Source organism: Myotis myotis, unplaced genomic scaffold, assembly GCF_014108235.1.
Source record: "Myotis myotis isolate mMyoMyo1 unplaced genomic scaffold, mMyoMyo1.p scaffold_m19_p_18, whole genome shotgun sequence".
Taxonomy (NCBI): domain Eukaryota; kingdom Metazoa; phylum Chordata; class Mammalia; order Chiroptera; family Vespertilionidae; genus Myotis; species Myotis myotis.
The window spans coordinates 34030121-34048992 of NW_023416322.1; the positions used below are offsets into that span (position 1 = coordinate 34030121).

The 18872-nt window shown below is 52.3% G+C and overlaps 1 protein-coding gene across 4 annotated transcripts in view; it reads left to right on the forward strand.

Moving 5' to 3' along the window:
- The window catches only part of IGSF3 (immunoglobulin superfamily member 3), an 87029-nt gene that overhangs the window by 47281 nt on the left and 20876 nt on the right, over positions 1-18872 (forward strand). For 2 of the 4 annotated variants that reach the window (XM_036342588.1, XM_036342589.1), the window contains exons 4-8: positions 2253-2663; positions 6390-6779; positions 8005-8064; positions 10426-10827; positions 12917-13321. In XM_036342588.1, the coding sequence (XP_036198481.1) occupies positions 2253-2663; positions 6390-6779; positions 8005-8064; positions 10426-10827; positions 12917-13321 (1668 nt within the window). The remainder of the gene's footprint in view (positions 1-2252; positions 2664-6389; positions 6780-8004; positions 8065-10425; positions 10828-12916; positions 13322-18872) is intronic. The other 2 variants (XM_036342590.1, XM_036342592.1) reach the window with 2 other exon arrangements.

Consider the following 18872-nt stretch of genomic DNA (forward strand, 5'->3'; position numbering starts at 1 on the left):
CACATGGTGGAGGGAGCGAGGGAGCACGCTGAGGTCCCTTTATAGGGGCACTAATCCTATTCAAAGTCCATAACATTGACTCACTTCTCTCGGACTGATCCTTCCCTTCCTCCTCCTCCTCCTCTTCCTCTCCCTATCTCTCTCCGTCTCCCTCTCCCTCTCTTAAAATCCTCACCGAGGACATGCTTAGAGAAAGGGAAGGGAGTGGGGGGAGTTAATTCTTTCAGGGTACAGCTTTATTTGACTTGAAAAAAAACACCTCCCCAGATATTTTAGAGGTCAACCAGTCACGCAAAAGAATAAAGCTTGTGTTCCTTGATAAGGCTGAAACTTAACAAAGATCTAAAGCAGATGTTAAGTATTTCCGAGAAGGTTGACTAGCCCTCTAGCTGGTGAAAGGGGATATGAAAATATGAGGCAAGGATGTCTATGGTTGCTCGCCTGAAGACATGACGAGGGTGATGAAGCCTATGACGTCAGCGGGAAGAGAGGTGAAACCTCAGAGTTGGGCTCTGGGGTGCGGGGGCGCCATGGAGTCAGGAAGTGAGTGCAGCTGCAGGTCCTTGCTCCGCCCTGGGTGTTCAGTGACCTGGCTCCACGAGTGGGGCATGGGCACCCGTTGGTGGGTGAGTCCCCAGCGATGGAGGGATCTCAGGGGAAGGGTTAGCACTATCCAGGCTGTTCTGTTTTTCTGCCCAAGTCATAATTTCTTTTCTTTTTTTCTTTTGCCGTCATAGTCTCTTCTCTAACAGTAACGGAATGATTTTTTAAGACATTAATCAAATCATGTCCTTTCCGTGCTTAAAATTCTCTAGTGGCGTCAGCCACATTTAGAATAAATTCTGCTCTTCACTAGGTTCTGCAAGACCCTACGTGAGCTAGCTCTTGCCTTCCCATGCCAAGTCATAATTTCCAGGCTTACTTGTGATAATAAAAACTGGAATTATTGATCCTTCCTCTTGGCACACACTGCCTTCTGCCCACTCCCTCCACCTCCAGCTTCCTTCGGTGACTTTTCCTTTCTGACAAGTCTGCACCCCAGCAGGAGGCCTGTAACCCAACCCTGAGAAATCACACACACGGGTGTTTTCATCATTCAGGGTGGGGGGTGGGGGGGGGAGTGTTTAGTCCCCAGGGAAGAATTCTGACCAAGGGACCACAGGGCCACTTCACGTGCCTGCGTCATGTCATCCCCCTACGGTGGCTTCCTGCCAGTGTGGAGCACTTGGCACCTCAATTACATGAAAATTGAACCTGTTAAAATCAAGGAGGATGATGCTTTTTTCTATCAAAAAAAATTTTTTTTAAATAATAGCCTTCCTAGTGCAATGCCTTGTTGGGATCAGCAGGGGGGATGTGGGGTGGTGGCTGGAAGGGAGGAATTGAGGAAGTTGTATAGAGATGATAACTCCCCGAGTTCCAGGAACAATTTCCGCTTGAAGATCAGTCAGAAGCCAATTTCACGTATTTTGAAGCAAGTACCAGAATGAACAATAAAATCTAATTTCCCCTAAAAGAACATGCTTTGTACACAGTGTTTTTAGGGAGTTCTTTTAAAATCAAATACAACCCATCTTTTGTCTGAGTGTTATGAAAATCACCAAACAGGTAAGAGTAATTGCCAGAAACTTGCAGTCCAGATCCAAACAGAAAACTTCCATTTCTGTGCTATCTTGGGTTATCTGTGGCCTCGCAGCGATGGGTGGAGGCTGCATGGGGTAGGAGCTTTGCTGTTACCTGTCGTTGAGTCTGCTCCGACCCCTGGGGACCCTATGACTGAGTGATGTCCACATGTCCTGTCCTGTCCTCAACAGCCCTGCTCAGCTCCTGTGGACTCATGCCTGTGGCTTCAGTCTTCCTCTTTTTCTGCTGACTTCCATTTTCCCCAGCATTATTATTATTTTTAAATATATTTTTATTGATTCCAGAGAGGAAGGGAGAGGGAGAGATAGAAACATCAATGATGAGAGAGAATTATTGATTGGCTGCCTCTTGCATGCCCCCTACTGGGGATCGAACCTGAAACCTGGGCATGTGTCCTTGGCCGAAATTGAACCCGGGACCCTTCAGTCCGCAGGCTGACGCTCTATCCACTGAGCCAAACGGGCTAGGACTTTCCCAGCATGATTGTCTTTTGCAAAGAACCCTGTTTCTCAGGATGTGCCCAAAGCAGGACAGCTTCAGTTCTGTTCCTGTGAACGTACGTTCTGCGGCTTCATTGTGACCGTGCACTGCGATGCTCTGTGTTACAGTGATCCCAGACTCCCTGCAGACCACAGCCGTGCCCCAGACGCTGCACAAGGTGGAGCAGGACCCCCTGGAGCTCACATGCGAGGTGGCCACCGAGACGGTCCAGCACAGCCACGTGTCTGTGGCCTGGCTCCGGCAGAGAGGCAGCGAGAGGCCTGTGGAGGTCATCGCCCTGAGCCGAGACTTCGTGCTCCACTCCAGCAGCGAGTACGCCCAGCGGCAGAGCCTGGGGGAGGTGCGGCTGGACAAGCTGGGGAGCAGCACCTTCCGCCTCACCGTCTTCCACCTGCAGCCGTCTGACCAGGGCGAGTTCTACTGCGAGGCCGCCGAGTGGATCCAGGATCCCGACGGCTCGTGGTACGCCATGACCCGAAAGCGCTCCGAGGGCACTGTGGTCACCGTCCAGCCCACAGGTCAGTCTCTCTCGTCCCCGTTGTCCACCCGGTGGGGAGGGTTGTCAGACATGGAGATGGTGCGCAGACCCCTTCTTCAGTGACACCGGAAAGTGCATGAGGTTTTCACGTGAAGTTAGAGATGGTCCCGCCTTGGGCCAGAGGAAGCTGAGGGATATATGGGGCCCAGGACTGGGTTCCATTAGCCATGCGCCTGCCCCCTTGGTGACATTGCCTGCTTCGGGTACCAATCCCGTTTCTTTTTAGAGGCCATTTGAGATTGGGAGCCTTCCATCATAGATACGAAATCCTGGACTAGAAAAATTTTGGCATCAGTGGTTATTTACATACTAGAGGCCCGGTGCACGAAATTTGTGAACTCAGGGGTCCCTCAGGCTGGTCTGTGCCCTCTCGCAGTCTGGGAGCCCTCAGGGAATGTCTGACAGCTTAGGCTAAGAAGGGGAGCGGGCCTAAGCCGTCAGTCGGAATCCTTAGTGCTGCTGCGGAGGTGGGAGAGGCTCCCGCCCTGCACTGTACTCACCAGCTGTGAGCCCAGCTCAGGGCTTCTGGCTGAGCAGCGCTCCCCCTATGGGAGTGCACTGACCACCAGGGGGCAGCTCCTGCGTTGAGCGTCTGCTCCCTGGTGGTCAGTGTGTGTCATAGTGACCGTTCCTTCCGCCATTCGTTCAATTTGCATATTAGTCTTTTATTATATAGGATATATTTATTGATTTCAGAGAGGGGAAGGGGGGGGAGAGAGAGAGAGAGAGAGAGAGAGAGAGAGAGAGAGACATCAATGACAAGAAAGTCATTGTTTGGTTGCTTCCTGCATGCCCCCTACTGGGGATGGAGCCCGCAACCCAGGCATGTGCCCTTACTGGGAATGGAACTGTGACCTCCTGGTTCATAGGTAGACAGCTGGGCAATGTGGTTATTTTTTATATTACTTCTTTTGTGGTGTTTGATGATTTTTAAGATGCACTGTCACCATTCTTTCACAGTTCTGGGAGGTAAGTAGGAAAGATGCATGTGCTGGTGGCTTGCCGGTGGGGCCCCAGGAGGAGTCCTGGTGTGTTGTTGAGGCAGCTCCCAGAGCACTGGGATCCCCATAAATGCTGTCTCAAGGGGAAGACCTCGGAAGGGGATTGCCAGAGGAGGCTGAGTGACGAGTTAAGAGCTGGGTCAAGGTGATGGCAGCTCCATGAGCCGAGACCCTCCTGCTCCTCACGTTATCCTCCCACAGGGTCAGACTGCACCCCCAGCCCCCGCGTCTGGCCCCCGCATCCAGCCTGTTGTTGCCGCTGCCTAGGCTGGGCTGGGGTAGGCTCTCCGTGGGCCTTGGGCCCCCTGGCTTTGGTTGAGGGCGGTCACTGTGTGGTTAAGGAGGTGTGGTGATGGCCCAGGAGCCTTTCCTTGTGTTCTGCTGACCTCAGGGGTGAGGCTACGGCTGTCCAGGGAGTGGAGGAGGGGTCTGTGGGAGTCTGTGGTGCGTGTGGGGTCCCCTTGTCATCACCTGTCTCTTGACCTCCCTGTCCCATTTGCTGTGGTCAGTGGTCTTGGTCTTTCCATAATCTTCTGTCATTCTAGAGAGGGCTTCTGACTCACCTGACAGTGCAGATTCCTGAGCCAGCTCCGGGGTGGGGCCTGGGGAGCTGGGTTTCCAGCATCCTTCCCGGGTGATTTTTCCATGGTCTGCTTCCTACAGCTTGCTTGTGTTTTTCTAATCCTAACCTGAGGATATTTTTCCATTGATTTTCAGAGAGAGTGGAAGGGATGGGGAGAGACACACACACAGAGAGAAACATCGATGTGAGAGAGAGACACACCAATTAGTTGCCTCCCACACGTGCCCGTGCCCTTGACCAGAATCAAACCCCTGACCTTTAGGTCTGCGGGCCGACACTCTATCCTGAGCCAAACCTGCTAGGGCTCCACGGTCTGAGTTTTGTCAAGCGCAGCTCTGGAGGTCATAGGGCAGAAGGGATTCTCTGGCAGCGGGTGGATGTGAGGGCTTTTATGAGAAGGGGTGGGCTCCTGTAGATGTGGCACCTTGTCTGTAGGACCCAGAGCATTTGGCAGCTTCTGCATCTTCCAGTACCAAGAAATCTCCAGACGGCGCCTTATTTCCTATTTATCTTTCCCTTCCAGGATGGTTTTACTATCAGCTTCAAAAGTCTGGACCATATTTGGAGTCTTAATGCTTTTAAATTGGGTTGCACCAGCTAATCTACTTTATTTTTAATTGTACCAATTTGGAATTAGGAGTTTTTAAAATTTGCCCAGCAAATATCTCCAGACTACGCCAGCCCAGGGAAAACTCGATGACATGAATGTTGATGGCTTCGCTCTGGGACCCTGTGCTGTTCAGGCTCAGTGGTTGCCGCCCCAGCGTGGCCTTCTCGTAGTTCATTTCAGTCAACACCCAGTGAGTCCCTGCAGCACTGAAGGTGTGGTGGTAGCGCCGGGGATTCAAAGATGATTCACACTGGCTTCCTGCACGCAGGGAGCCGGCCGGTGGGACAGCCAGCGGCTAAGAGCAGGGTGCTAAGTGCTGCGATCGGGCAGAGAGCGCTCCGGGGACACAGTGAATGTGAAGTGTGTCTACACTAAGTTTCCATGGAGGGGGCTGTTGTTAAGGCACATCCAGGGCCACCAACAAGTCTGGTGACTTGAGCTGAGCCTTGAGTCTTGGCAGGAAAGCAGGGGGAGAAGCCTGCGATTGTTTGGCATGTGGGCAAGCAGAGAGCAGTTGAGTATCGGTAGATGTTGAGTTCCAGATACAGTGACAAGTGACTAGAGAAAAGTGGGGAAGTAGCCTGAAGCCCCACGTGCTGGAGGAGGAGGGACTGGATGCTGGTTACAGCGATAGCCTCCCCTACCCCAGGCTCTTTGGTCCTGTTTTCTAGAACAGAATGTTTTCTCCAGCACTTGACTCCTTTGTCTTACCCCACCCCGGCCATGGGTGCCTATGAGAGAGGAGAACTGTCCCATGGAAGTGACATGCGCCATTGCACGGGTGCTGGGACATGCTGGTGGTGACGAGCTCTTCGTGGATCACGTGACCCCCATGCCAGATCAGACACCCAGCTCTGGGAAGGGGGCTTGGGTTCGTTGGCTGTTTCAGAGGTGTTCCGGCTTTCGGTGTAAATAGGTACTTTTGGCGACACCTTTCTAAAGATTTGACGGGTGGTGACTAGTGAAAAGCCATTAGTTTTCTTTTTTCCTGTGCAGTTTTGTGACTTATTTCCGGTATCCACATGGGGGTGAAGACTGTATTTCAGTATATTAATATTTGAGTTATTGGGGTTGGGGATTCAGCACCTGGCCACTATATAACTTTGTCTCACAAACCCCTGTGGGGTAGTCCCACTACATCTGCTGAAAATGTGTGTAGTCATGTGGCTAGTGGAGTTCCGGAGTAGAGGTCAAGGCTGGACCTTGGCGCTCTGCCAGGTAGGTGATAATTCGGAATTCCTTACTGACTTTCGGGGGTTGAATCCAGGGCGGTATAAGCTGTAGACAGAGCCCAGCGGTCTCGACTGGGATAACAGGCCTTCACACCGTCTGGGTCTGACTACCTCTAGTGTCCTCTGTGACCTTCCAGCACTTTCTCGTTCCCTGGGTGCGGTGGTGGCTTCCCTGGAGTGAGCCTGGGAAGCGGGCATGGGTGGTGGGATTGTGCCATGCGTCTGGGTGGCCGGGGCCCTCACTCACCCAGTTGTGCCGTGTTGCGGTTTGTTTCCTCAGACAAAGAGTTCATGGTGCGGCTGGAAACCGAGAAGCGCCTGTATACCACGGGGGAGCCGGCCGAGTTCCGCTGCATCCTGGAGGCGCAGAACATTCCCGACCGCTACTTCGCCGTCTCCTGGGCCTTCAACAGCTCGCTCATCGCCAGCATGGGGCCGAACGCCGTGCCCGTCCTCAACAGCGAGTTCGCCCACCGGGAAGCCCGGGGACAGCTGAAAGTGGCCAAAGAGAGCGACGGTGTCTTCGTGCTGAAGATCTTCCACCTCCGCCAGGACGACAGCGGGAAATACAACTGCCGTGTGACCGAGCGCGAGAAAACCGTCACCGGGGAGTTCATCGACAAGGACAGCAAGCGCCCCAAAAACATCCCCATCATAGTCCTCCCCATCAGTAAGTGGAGAGGCGCCTGCTTCCTTCCCCTTCCCCCACTGGTCTGGTCCAAGAGCTGCATCACTGAGAGGTCAGGGGAGAGAAGACGGTGCTAGAGGGGAGGGAGGGAAGGTGGGACTCTAGGGTTCAAGCTGACAGGGAAGGCCAGCTCACTGCTCCCCTGCTCTAGCTCCCCTGCCCACTTGGCAACCCCCCAGGTAGACGAGCAGGACAGCTGTTTGCTCCCAAGTGGGAAATCGGTCCCAGGAGGAGTGGGGAGATGCCTATCTTGACATCTGCCTTCAGAGGGAGGATTTAAAATCATAAAGCTCATTGTTAAGAAGGATTTGCCCTCTGGGTTTGGGGGGTGGAGGGGTTGGCATTTCCCTCATTTTCTCTTTCCTTTGGAAATTGTGTTTTTTAAAAGTCAGTGGCTGGGATCTCTCACATTTTCCCGGGGCATAGACTTTTAAATCTGATGCTCAGGTGGGCTCCCTGCCCCCCTGGGCACTGGGCGTTGTCTGGGTGGGTCACGTGGCTGGGGACTGACTGCCTACCTGTGTTTAGTCATCCATAGTCTCAGGATGTTCTCATTAATATCGCATTTCTCCCATGGTTCTATTTTTAGTAAAAAGAGAATGAAAAAACTTAGAATGCTCAGAGTTTAAACAAGATGGGGAATTTTTTAAACTAACCGTTAACCCTTTCTCAGCTGTTCAAACTGTTCTTTCTCTTACCCTTACCCTGGCTCCCTTTCATTTTTACTACGTTTGTAATATAGCTCTTGATCTTCAAGTCTGAAGGAAAAAGACCACACAAGCGTCCTCCCACTCTTTCTCCTTTTCTCACCAACAGGATTACTTTCTTTTCATGCTTATTTTTAAAAAGCCACACGCACACACCTAATTATCTTGAAATTCTTCTCTTACTAGACTCCCCCCCCCGCCTGCAATGCCTAGCATGGTGCTTTGCATAGGGTAGGTGCTTGCAGACTATTTGTAGGATTGAAGCTGTGGAATCGAATGACCACTTTCTCTACTATTTTCCTGTTGGTCAGTGTTTGCCTTAACCATGCACGGACTCTCTGCTTTTAAATCTGCAACTAATTCCTTGTTGTGTTGTAAGGATCCAGTGAAGGGCAGCCACGCTGTTTGCTTCCTTTATCTTTTGTGCTAAGAGATCCCCCCCCCCCACCCCTTCCAAGAACGTGTTTGATGATCTGTGGCCTGCTGTATTGCTTTTCCAGCAGATGACTGGGTAGTTAAAGTCCCCCAGAACCACCAGATCCTGCCCCAAGGCCACTTGGGTAAGTCTACCAAAGCAAACGATCACATCGGTAATGATGGTAATACCTTGGACTTTAATGGCGCTTTTCCTCCCAAGAGCCTCAAAGTGCTTCTGCATCTATCATCTTCTCCGCTTCCCCCCTCAAGTCCCCGTAGAGGCCAATATCGTATCCGTCCTGTGAAGGAAGAAGCCAGAGCACCGCCCAGAGCCGTGGCTGAGCCAGTTCCGTCAGAGGTTGAGCTTGCGCTGCAGTAGAAATCTCTGCTTCTAACCCATGTCCACTGCTCTGCGCTTAGCCTGTGCCATACCACCAACCTCCTGGTTTGAAAGTTCATTTGTGACATGCCCTCGGATTCTCATGAGTCCTGTCCAGGTTGGCACTCGATCCAGAGTGTTTTAAATTGTCGGCGGCCTTTTCTCAGGCCCAACAACACCGGTGAATAGTCTAACTGGGCAGTGTCTGTATTTGTCTTTGCCTGGGCTGCTGGAATGGTGTGGTTTCTCACAGCCCCAAGTTCTAATTGTGCAGTTTTCCAGGCTTGCTAGAATAACAATGCACCCCCAGCAGCCCTCACAATACAAGCCGGGCTTACACGAGAGTCCATTGGGGTGACAATAGGGGACGAGGGTGACACCCTGCAATGTCGTTCTTCTGATGAAGGCCCGAAAAGGAATTTTTCCTCCTGGATGCTGAAGTTGTCCTCACTCGGAATCGATAACACTGGGGATGAGTCTTTAATCCAGAGAGGAATCTTGTTGCTATTAATGATGAGATGAAAAACAACGACCTCATCTAACACTCAGTGTCATGACCCTGAGAAGTAGGAACTGTTAGTATCTCCATTTCACACATGAGATTTCGAAGCTTGGGTGGGGTTAGGTAAGGACCCAAGATTGCAGAATTTAGCCACCAGTGCTGTGGATGCGGGCTCATCGGGAGTCTTATCATCGTCCTGAGTCTCTTGGGATGGCTCCTGGGGAGGTTGCTCTCCCGGGAGCATTCCTAGTCCCCTTGTGCAGACCTGTTTTTGTTTTATTTTTTTCACATAAAACAAGCCGACCCAGACTGAGGAGCAGTTCTACTCACCTTAACCAGAGTCCATGCAGGGGTTCTGTGCTCACCTGCGTCTGTTTCTGCCTGTGGGGGAATCCAGGGAGCAAGGGTTGATTCAAATGCATGGTCCTGGGTACGGGTGTGTTTCCCACTGGGTGTGCCTCTTAATCTGGGACTTGATTGTATTGAGTGATTGAAAATTGATGATTGATTCAAAAATGTTGGGGGGGTGCCCAGAAAATTGGAACCAAATTAGTTACAGTATTTTGTGTTCTTTTATACTTATTATGGCTTTTGGAACTCAGGATAGATGACTGTACAAAATAATATACTCATGATTAAAGTAGATTGGACTATCCATGATGTTTACAAAAACCAAGAGTTATGGGGGATAGATAGTAAAATCAATCCTGATCACAGTGACCAGCTTTTGAAAACTTAGTATGTTTTAAGTGATTTATATACATGGTCTCATTTACTTTTTAATCTTTAAAAAACTGTATGAGATAACACTCTCCCTGTCTATAGTAGAGTTTAAATAGTTTGAATGAGTTCATATAGCTAAGTGAGTTAGCAAAACAGTGAAGGGAGTGGACTCCTTATCCCAAACTTTTTAAAAAAAATGTATTTTTATTGTTTTCAGAGAGGAAGGGAGATAGAAATATCAATGATGAGAGAGATTCATTGATCGGATGTCAGCCCCAGCACCAAAGGGTGGGAGTGGAATTTCCAAAGCATTCAACCTAATAGAAATCCAAATGGAAGAGCCTGGAACCCCAACTGAACAAAGAACCCAGTACATTGGTTTATGCCCTAAGCTTAATGGCATTGGTTGTTTTTGTTTTTAATTGATTTTTAGAGAGAGAGGAAAAGAGAGGGGTAGAAAGACAGAAACATTGGTGAGAGAGAAACACCATCAGCCTAACACCATTGGCTGCCTCCTGCACACACTCCTACTGGGGATCGGGCCCACAACCTGGGCATGTGTCCTGGCCGGGAATCAAACCAGCAACCTCTTGTTTCCTGGATCAACACTCAACCACTGAGCACACCGGCTGGGCAGTTATATTTCTTAGCTTCTGATCCAGCCCCAGGTTAGACCCTCATTACTCTGGTCCTCTGCACACAGCACAGGCTCTTATCAGACCCAAATGATCAGACCCAAATCCCGGGATCAATGCCCAGAACCAGCCAGGGCCAGGGCTCTCAGCCTCCAAGGCCCACCGTGCCTGCAGTGGGTGACACTGCACCCATCCTCCTTTCTCATCTGCGGGGCGGGCGCAGTGGAGACCCAAGGCCCCAGCTGTGCTCTCTCTCTGTCCCCAGAGAGCAGCATCTCCGTGGAGGTGGCCAGCAATGCCAGCGTGGTCCTCGAGGGCGAGCACCTGCGCTTCTCCTGCAGCGTCCGCACGGCGGGCAGGTCGCAGGGCCGCTTCTCCGTCATCTGGCAGCTCGTGGACAGGCTGAACCGCCGCAGCAACATCATGTGGCTGGACCGGGACGGCACCGTGCAGCCGGGCGCATCCTACTGGGAGCGCAGCAACTTCGGGGGCGTGCAGATGGAGCAGGTGCAGCCCAACTCCTTCAGCCTGGGCATCTTCCACAGCAGGAAGGAGGACGAGGGCCAGTACGAGTGCCACGTGACCGAGTGGGTGCGGGCCGTGGACGGAGAGTGGCAGGTCGTGGGGGAACGCTGGGCCAGCACCCCCATCTCCATCACGGCTCTCGGTAAGTGAATGTCTGGGAGTCCTTCTGCAGGGTCGCTGGGGAGACTGCCCCCGGGTCAGGAGCCCTCCCCTGACCTATATCGGTCAGTCCTGCCGGGAAACAGAGGGCACCTTCAAAGGGTTTAATGGAAGGAACACGCTATGGAAGCGTGGTCATGGCTGAAGGGACCAGTGATGCATGGTGGGCCCCTGGGGCCGGTGACTTTAACCACTCATGGGTCTGGGTGGCGGGAGTGAAGCTATAAGAATTCTGGCCAGAGGACCAAGGACACTCAGCAGGACATGGTGGCCCCGGGTAGAGGATATGCCACCTTCAACACTGGCTGAAGAGCAGGCGCACACCCACGAAGCTGCTCTTCTGCCCCCAGGCTCTCCTCTGCCCCTTGTGTGCTGCCCAGTGCCCAGTCCTCCTGAAAGGTTCAGAGCAGGGCGGACAAGGGCGGGGAATCACCTTGATTCTGAGTGTGGACAGACAGGATGGTGAGCCTGTGGCTTACGTCTCTTCCGGGCTGTACTGTGCTCCCGGCTAAGTCTGAGCAGCTGGCTGGGAGGTAGACACTTTCATTTTACAAGGAGACTGAGTGAGGCAGGTTAACTGATTTGCTCAGGGCTGTAGCTTTTAAATGCTAGACCCACACCCTGAACCTAGGAAACCAGCCATCTATCTTAATTTTTTCCAAAGCCTGTGCTCTGAGGCCCCCCCTTAAGAAAGCGATTTCCTCATTAGCATGAAATTAAAAGATACCTTGAGGTTTACTAAAACCAAAGAAGATTAGATGGACTCCTCATGGGGTCCTTAAACAGGCTTCCGTCAACACGTATCTGCCTAATCAGATCCGTGTGGAGCATTGTAAGAGGCAGGCGTCTGCTGCTTTGCTGGGAAGGTAGCTCCTCCCGTCGGTGTGCTGTCATCAGGAGACTCTGCTGTCACTTGTCCTGGAGATTTGGTCCCACTCCCTGAGGCCGTGTTGCCCCTTCCCCCTGGGCGGGGCTGCTGGTGCTCCTGAATACACCTTGGTAAAGACTGCAGCCCTGAGAGGGTTTGCTCCCCACAGAGTCCTCCATTCCATGCCCCCCCCTCCCCCATTCTAATCCCCAGGTTAGAATGCCATTTACTTTCTAAAAGCTTTATCCCAGAGATTGGCCTGCTCTCTGCAGTCCCCACACAGCTCTGATTTCTGTCTCTAGAAGCTTCATCCAGAGGTTGAGTTTTCTGATGAGCTCAGTCCCGTGCCTACGCTCAGCACCGTGGGCACCTGTAGACGTGGAACCTGTGAGAAAAGCTCCGGTGTCCAACAGTGGTAGCTTTTCCTGTCCTGTGAGGTTAGGAGTATCAAGGAGTAGGGCTGGTTAGTCAGGGTTGTTCCTCTAGAAGTAAATTTACAGTTCCAGGCTGTCCCCGATTCTAACACTTCCTAGCTGTGTGGCATTGAGCAAGTTACTTAACTTCTCTCTGCCTCTACTTCCCTATCTGTAAAATGGGTTCATGCAAAGATTAACATGTGTCTGGTGGTTCCCACAGCCGGGGGTCACCAAGAGATTCTAACCTGGGACCTCAGGAGCCTGGCTCTGCTCACCTGCTCGCCACACCTGGGGCACTTCTGCCTAAAGCCATAATCATAGTGGCCCAAGGGTGTGGCACAGAAGAAAACAGGAGGGTTCCCTGGAGTAAGGTCACCTTTTCAGCCTAAAGTAAACAGACAGCACATGAATAGCTTTGGGGCTTTTTTCTCCTGCGTTAGCATGGAATCCCAAGATTTTTAGGAACGGCCCTGCAGTGGGGGACTGCAAATCCAGGTAGGTCCTCCAGCTTCCGAGCACGAATGGCCATTTAGAGGCCATTGTGAGGGCTTCGTCAGCAGGGATCGGTAATACTGCTCAAGGGGTCCCCGATCTCTCTCTGTGGGGTCTTTTGAGCTGTGAGTCTGTGCCTCCACATGATAGCTAATGTAATCCTGGCCTGGCATCAAAACAGACCCGAGAGCCTTTGCTCTGCCCTCCTAGCTTTTGCCAGGACCCCCGTCGCCACATCACCCCCTCCTGAGAGAACCAAGTGACTCCTGACTTGCGCCTGTCTGTTCTCTCTCCAGAAACGGGCTTCGCGGTCACAGCCATCTCCCGCACGCCGGGGGTGACCTACAGCGACTCCTTCGACCTGCAGTGCATCATCAAACCCCATTACCGGGCCCGGGTCCCTGTGTCAGTCACCTGGCGGTTCCAGCCGGTGGGCACCGTCGAGTTCCACGACCTGGTGACCTTCACCCGGGACGGAGGGGTCCAGTGGGGGGACAGGTCCTCCAGCTTCCGTACCCGAACGGCCATTGAGAAGGTGGAGTCCAGCAACAATGTCCGCCTGAGCATCAGCCGGGCCAGCGACACGGAGGCGGGCAAGTACCAGTGTGTGGCGGAGCTGTGGCGGCAGAACTACAACAACTCCTGGACGCGGCTGGCCGAGCGGACCTCCAACCTGCTGGAGATCAGGGTGCTGCAGCCAGGTAGGGGCATGGCCGAGCTCGCGCGGGGTGAGATGCGGGAGGGAACAAAACGTGTGCATTGAGCCCCCTGTGTGACCGCTTTGACTGACCAACCTTTGATGTTGAGAAATTTCAAATCCGTAGGAAGTTGAAAGAACGAATCCCCTTCTCTTGGCCAGTTGTTACAGTCTTACCATGTTGGTCTTCTCCCTCGGTGGGTATTCTGTTGTTGAACCACTTGAGGGTAAGTTGGTGCCATCAGGGCGCTTCCTCCTAAATACTTGAGCATGAACCTCCTAAGAACAAGGACACGTGATTAAAAGACGTCACTGACACTTTCCCAACTCCTAACCAGATCCAGCCGGGACCACGCATCCCTTTTAGTTGTCACGTCTTTACATCCCTTTACTCTAGAGCTGCGTCCCGGCCGGACACCCGTGTGTTGAGACACTGGCGTTGGTGAAAGTGTCCAGGCTGACTGTTTTGCTAGAAGCTCTGTCTCATGTCATCTCCTGTATCCTTGCCACAGCGGTGTGAACACGGTACCCACCCCTGTTTGCAGAGCAGAGACCCCGAGTGAGGAAGGAAGGGGGACCCTGCTGAGCATCTGCTCTGTGCTAGGCGCTTAGGCTGGTTATTTTACCAGATAGCCCGGCCGCCCCAGGAAAGGTTGCCCAGCACAGGGCCGCATAGCTGGTGAGGGGCGGAGCCAGGATTTGCACCCTTGGCTGTCCTCCTTCTGGTTCCCTGACCCCCAGGCCTGTCTGCTTGTGCTGAGTTTGAGCTTCATTCTTCCATGGGGCTGAGTCTCTCTCAGTAGGTGGTGAGGACACACGAATTTGGGGAGCCTGGTAGGGGGTGGGGGGTCCTGCGAATACCCTCACCTTCATCAAGCCCTTCCCCTAACACGGGAACGGTTAAGTGCATGCCACTCCCATGGTTTCCTCGGAGTCTGTCTGGTCTGCCGCTACGTTGGAAGCTGGATGAGGGTGGAGCCCAGGCCATGGTCCTGTTTCCCTCTGAGCTGGGCCCTGAACAGGTGAGCGCGGGCACCCACCCATGCTGCGGATGGTGAGGGTGGGTGGCAGGTGACTTTGCAAAGGCTTTATTCTGACGTTCTGATCCACCCACTTTGCAAAGAAGGGTTGAACATCTTGCAAAAAGGATTTTTCTTCCCGCTCACGGCCATGGTCAGTGTCCAGCCGGGTCTGCTGGGCCATTTCAGATGGTCAGTGTTGTTTGCAGCAGTGCGGGGTTACAGAGGGCAATGTGTGAGTTTACCCTTCACCTCTCCTAACCCATAAAGAGTCTGTTGTGTCCCCGAGTTTGGAACAAATGAGTCATATAAACAAAGGGCCGATCCTTGGCCAATTAGAGCCTAAACCTGGACGACAAGATGCTCGGGGAAGAGGCTGTTCTGCTTAAGTGGGTTTTCAGGTTAATGGAGGGCGAAGCAGAGACCCATTTCCTGTGAGCCCTTGTGTGGGAAGTGCTCAGGGACGCACTCGCCTGCCTTACTGAGTGACTTCGAGATAGTAATTGCCTCTCGTATGGTCTCCTGGCCCCGGGGCGGGCGTGTGAGCTGCAGCGCAGGCACATGGTTCTGCCGCCCTCAAAGGCAGGGAAGCGCCAACCCCAGACCTTGCCTGACACTGCCTTTTTGCATAAATCCCTAATATTTGCTGCTTTCTGTTGCTCCTGGGAATCTGAGGCTGGAGCTCATAAGGGGAGAATAAGGAATTAATTTATTGAAGGTTCAAGTTATTTTGATTCTGATCAATTGATGGTGCTTCTAAAGGAGATAAGGGACAAAAATGGGCGCCAGGCTGTGTGCTCAGTACTTCTGTTTTCTTTTCATTCCGTCCACCAGTGGAAGCGTGGAGATGTTTGTTTCCCCAGGAGAAACCGAGGCGCCAGGTGTGAGGAGCCTCGAGGGGGGCAGGCCAGGCTGGTACGTGGGAGCCTGGCGTTGGAACTGAGCTTGGAGCCCGGGTCTCTGATGCCCAGATACCTCCACTTTCCATGGTACCATTTCAGTGCCTCCTGGAAAGTGGCTGGAGGCTGAGGCTCTGCTCCGAGGACGGTCTGTGTCGGGTGTGGCTTAGGTTGAGTCATTTGTGTTCTCGCTATAAAGTGTGCAGTGTCATCGTGCGGGGCTGTGTGTGGTGAGGCCCGTGCCCAGAGGTGCCCAGTAAGCCTCCCGGGGCCCTGGGGAGGCCCCGGAGAGCGAGTCGGTGCCCAGTCCACACACTCCCGGGAGTGGCTGAGGCACCGGGAGAGCACATCCCCTAAGTGTTACTGTCTCCCCTTTATGAAATATTGATGCACTTAGCACTTAATATGTTCCAGGGAGCCTTGTGTTTGTGTTTGCTCCTCCCCACCCCCCCCACACACTCTGGTTGGCCCTGGAGCTTTTATATGGGGGACACAGAAGTGGAAAAGTACAGAGGCTGACTGCGCCGAGACCATGTAGACACGTGGTGACAATAACCTCCTTCATCTTCACTGCACTGCGGGAGGAAGGCAGTTTATTTATATTTTAATATATTTTTTATTGATTTCAGAGAGGAACACGGGGGGGAGAGAGAGAATCATTGATCAGCTGCCTCTTGCATGCCCCCTACTGGGAATGGAGCCTGCAACCCAGACATGTGCCCTGACCAGGAATCAAACTGTGACCTCCTGTTTCATAGGTTGACGCTCAACCACCGAGCCACACCAGCCATTGCTGTCGCTTTCCCATTTATAAGGGAGTAACTGAGGCTCAGGGAGGCTTGCTGAAGTCCAAGAAATAGTGAGTGGGAAGGTGGGCCTGACACGCAGGTGTGCCTGAGTAAAAAGCAGTTGGTATAAAAGGGGACTTCGACCTTTTTAAGGCTGTGTCATCAGAAATTACTCCTCTGCGTCCTGTAGCAGTCTCGTTTACAGAAGGCACTCTCTGTAGATGCCTGACGTGCGGAGTCCTAGGCCTGGTGCAACAATAGCAGCTAACACTTCCTCTGCATTTCTCATGTGCCATCGCCGTCCCGAGTCCTTACCTGTAAAACCTCACTTACCCATGCAGTGCTATGAGGGGTGCTGTTTCCCACGCTTTGTAGATGCGGACACTGACACAGGGGTTGATTTAAGTTACCCAGTGATCCGCAGTCAGAGGCAAGATTCACATCCAGACAGGCATAAGTCCAGGCTCTTATTTTTTGTTGTTGTTAATCTTCACCCGTGGATATTTTTTCCATTGATGTTTTAGAGAGAGTGGAAGGGATGGGGAGAGACAGAGGGAGAGAAGCATCAATTGGTTGCCTCCCGTATGCGCCCCAACCAGGGTAGGGGATGGAGCCTGCAACTAAGGTATGTGCCCTTGACCGGAATCAGACCTGGGACCCTTCAGTCTGGGGGCCAATGCTCTATCCACTGAGCCAAACCGGCTAGGTCCAAGCTCTTAATTTTATTATACAGTATTAAGGTATTTTCTAGAGTAGACATTTTTTTTTAATCTTCTCAAGAACCTTTTTGAGTACCATGTACACTCCTTCAATTTCTATTTTGTCTGGTTTACCCTACTTTCCTGATCTCCTTTCACAAACATTTAAATTTGTTTTTTTAAGTCGGGGTCCCAGGGTACCCATAGAGGTTCCTTGAGGCGCAGCTTGCCAATGGTGTCGGTGTAGGAGTTTAATTTGTGGCTCCCTCTGTTTCTTCTAGTTTCTGCCACAAGATGGCTCTAAGACTTGGGCACACCAGAGCTCAGAGCCAGTGCTGGCTTCCCTTCTTTCTGCTCTCCTTAGTCTGGTGTCTTCCATAGGAAGGTCCCCCACTGCCTACCCACCCCCCTCTTTACAGAATATTTTGTTGCATATTCTCATTCCAAAAGAATTAAGTAGGAACCGAGGGACCGTTGGCCCAGTGGTCCATTTATCCGCCTTCCACTGCCGACGCCATCAGCTCCCACGAAGGCTCCCTGTGGTCTGTGCCCAGGCCAGCCCTGGCCAGAGCCACCTGCTGAGCTGCCTGCATCACAGGGACCTGATCCATCACAATCTCTGGCTGGATGGCACCCCCATCCATTTGTTGTGGGTCTGTTATTGACCATTCTGCAGGCGTGTTTCTGATTTGGAACGCACATCCCCCGGGACATCTTCCAGGAATGCCTGGCTCCCATTCTGTTGTGGGTTGTGCTCAGCCTCACTCCCATGGACAGCAGAGTGTGACCCCCAAGGGGCACTTAAGGCAGGACTTGAAGCCGGTTCAACATACTCGATTCTTAGTTCTTAGTCAGTCTTGTTCTCTTTTAATTTTGAAGCATTGCTTTGCTTTCTTCTGATTTTCTTTAGCATCAGCCCCCCCTCCCCGTAATTGCACATTCCTAAATACAGAAGCAATAAAGGAAATGTCAGCATTCATTTTCCAAATGTTTACGACCATGCCTGGGTCTGGCTATTAAATACTGCACATTAAAATCGACAAAGCAATAACCAAGCCTCCCGGAGTACAGCCTCCGGTCTGGAAGGCCCGCTTGTCAGGGTGTATTCTGCTGGGATTTTACTGATGGGCGGTCAGGATGAATATTTAATACGTTCGGGATGCTGCCAATTCTGTTTTCTGCATTTCTTACTGCTGACCTAGCAGACTGGGAATGCTGGGGGCTTTTTCTTCGACGTCTGTGAGTCCAGGGCCCGTGACAGTGGCTCTCCTTGTCACACAGTTGGTGGGTGGCAGGCTGCCTCATCCCTCAGAGGGATTAGCCCCTGCTTTCTTTTGGGAGAACCTGCGGTTCTCCTACCCGTGTGCGTGTGGCTGCTGCCCGCTGGGTGCTCAGAGGTGGAGTGAGCATGAGGGCAAGAGCCCTGGAGGTGCCCAAGCCTCATTGTCATGGCGACTCCAGGTGCATCTGTTTGGAGTCACTGAGGTGGGTCCTGCTCTGTCTGCAGACAGGGCATGTCTGGGTTACTGCTAATTAGCTGTTTCCTCTTCCAGACTTTCATTACTTTCTCCTTTAAAAAGTAAAATATATATATATATATATTTTTATTGATTTCAGAGAGGAAGGTAAAGGGAGAGAAGGAGATAGAAACATCATTGATGAGAGAGAATCATTGATCAGCTGCCGCCTGCACGCCCCCTACTGGGGATTGAGCCCGCAACCTGGGCATGTGTCCTGACCGGGAATTGAACTGTGATCTCCTGGTTCATAGGTCAACATTCAATCCCTGAGCCACATTGTTATGTTAGGCTGTTATGTCCTCCTTGCTCCTCCCTCTCAGTGCCTCTGCAAGCAGGTTTGAGCACCTGCTATGCCAATCTCCCTGCTGGGTGCTGGGGCTGCAGAGATGGGTGTGTCCCAGTTCCTGCCTTGTGTGCTCTCCCGGGAAAGGAGGAGTTTCAGGGGTGGTATTGGAGCTGCCTGGGGGATGGGCATTAGGCCTGAGGAGGGAAGGGGCTTCCCTGGGGGTGGGCGCACAGAGTGTGGATAAAGAACAAGCAGCATGCGTGTTTTGATATGACTGAAGCATGGGGTGGGGGAGGGCTCATCCCAGGCAGTTGACAAGGGCCAGGGAGCCCCTTTTGTACTGGG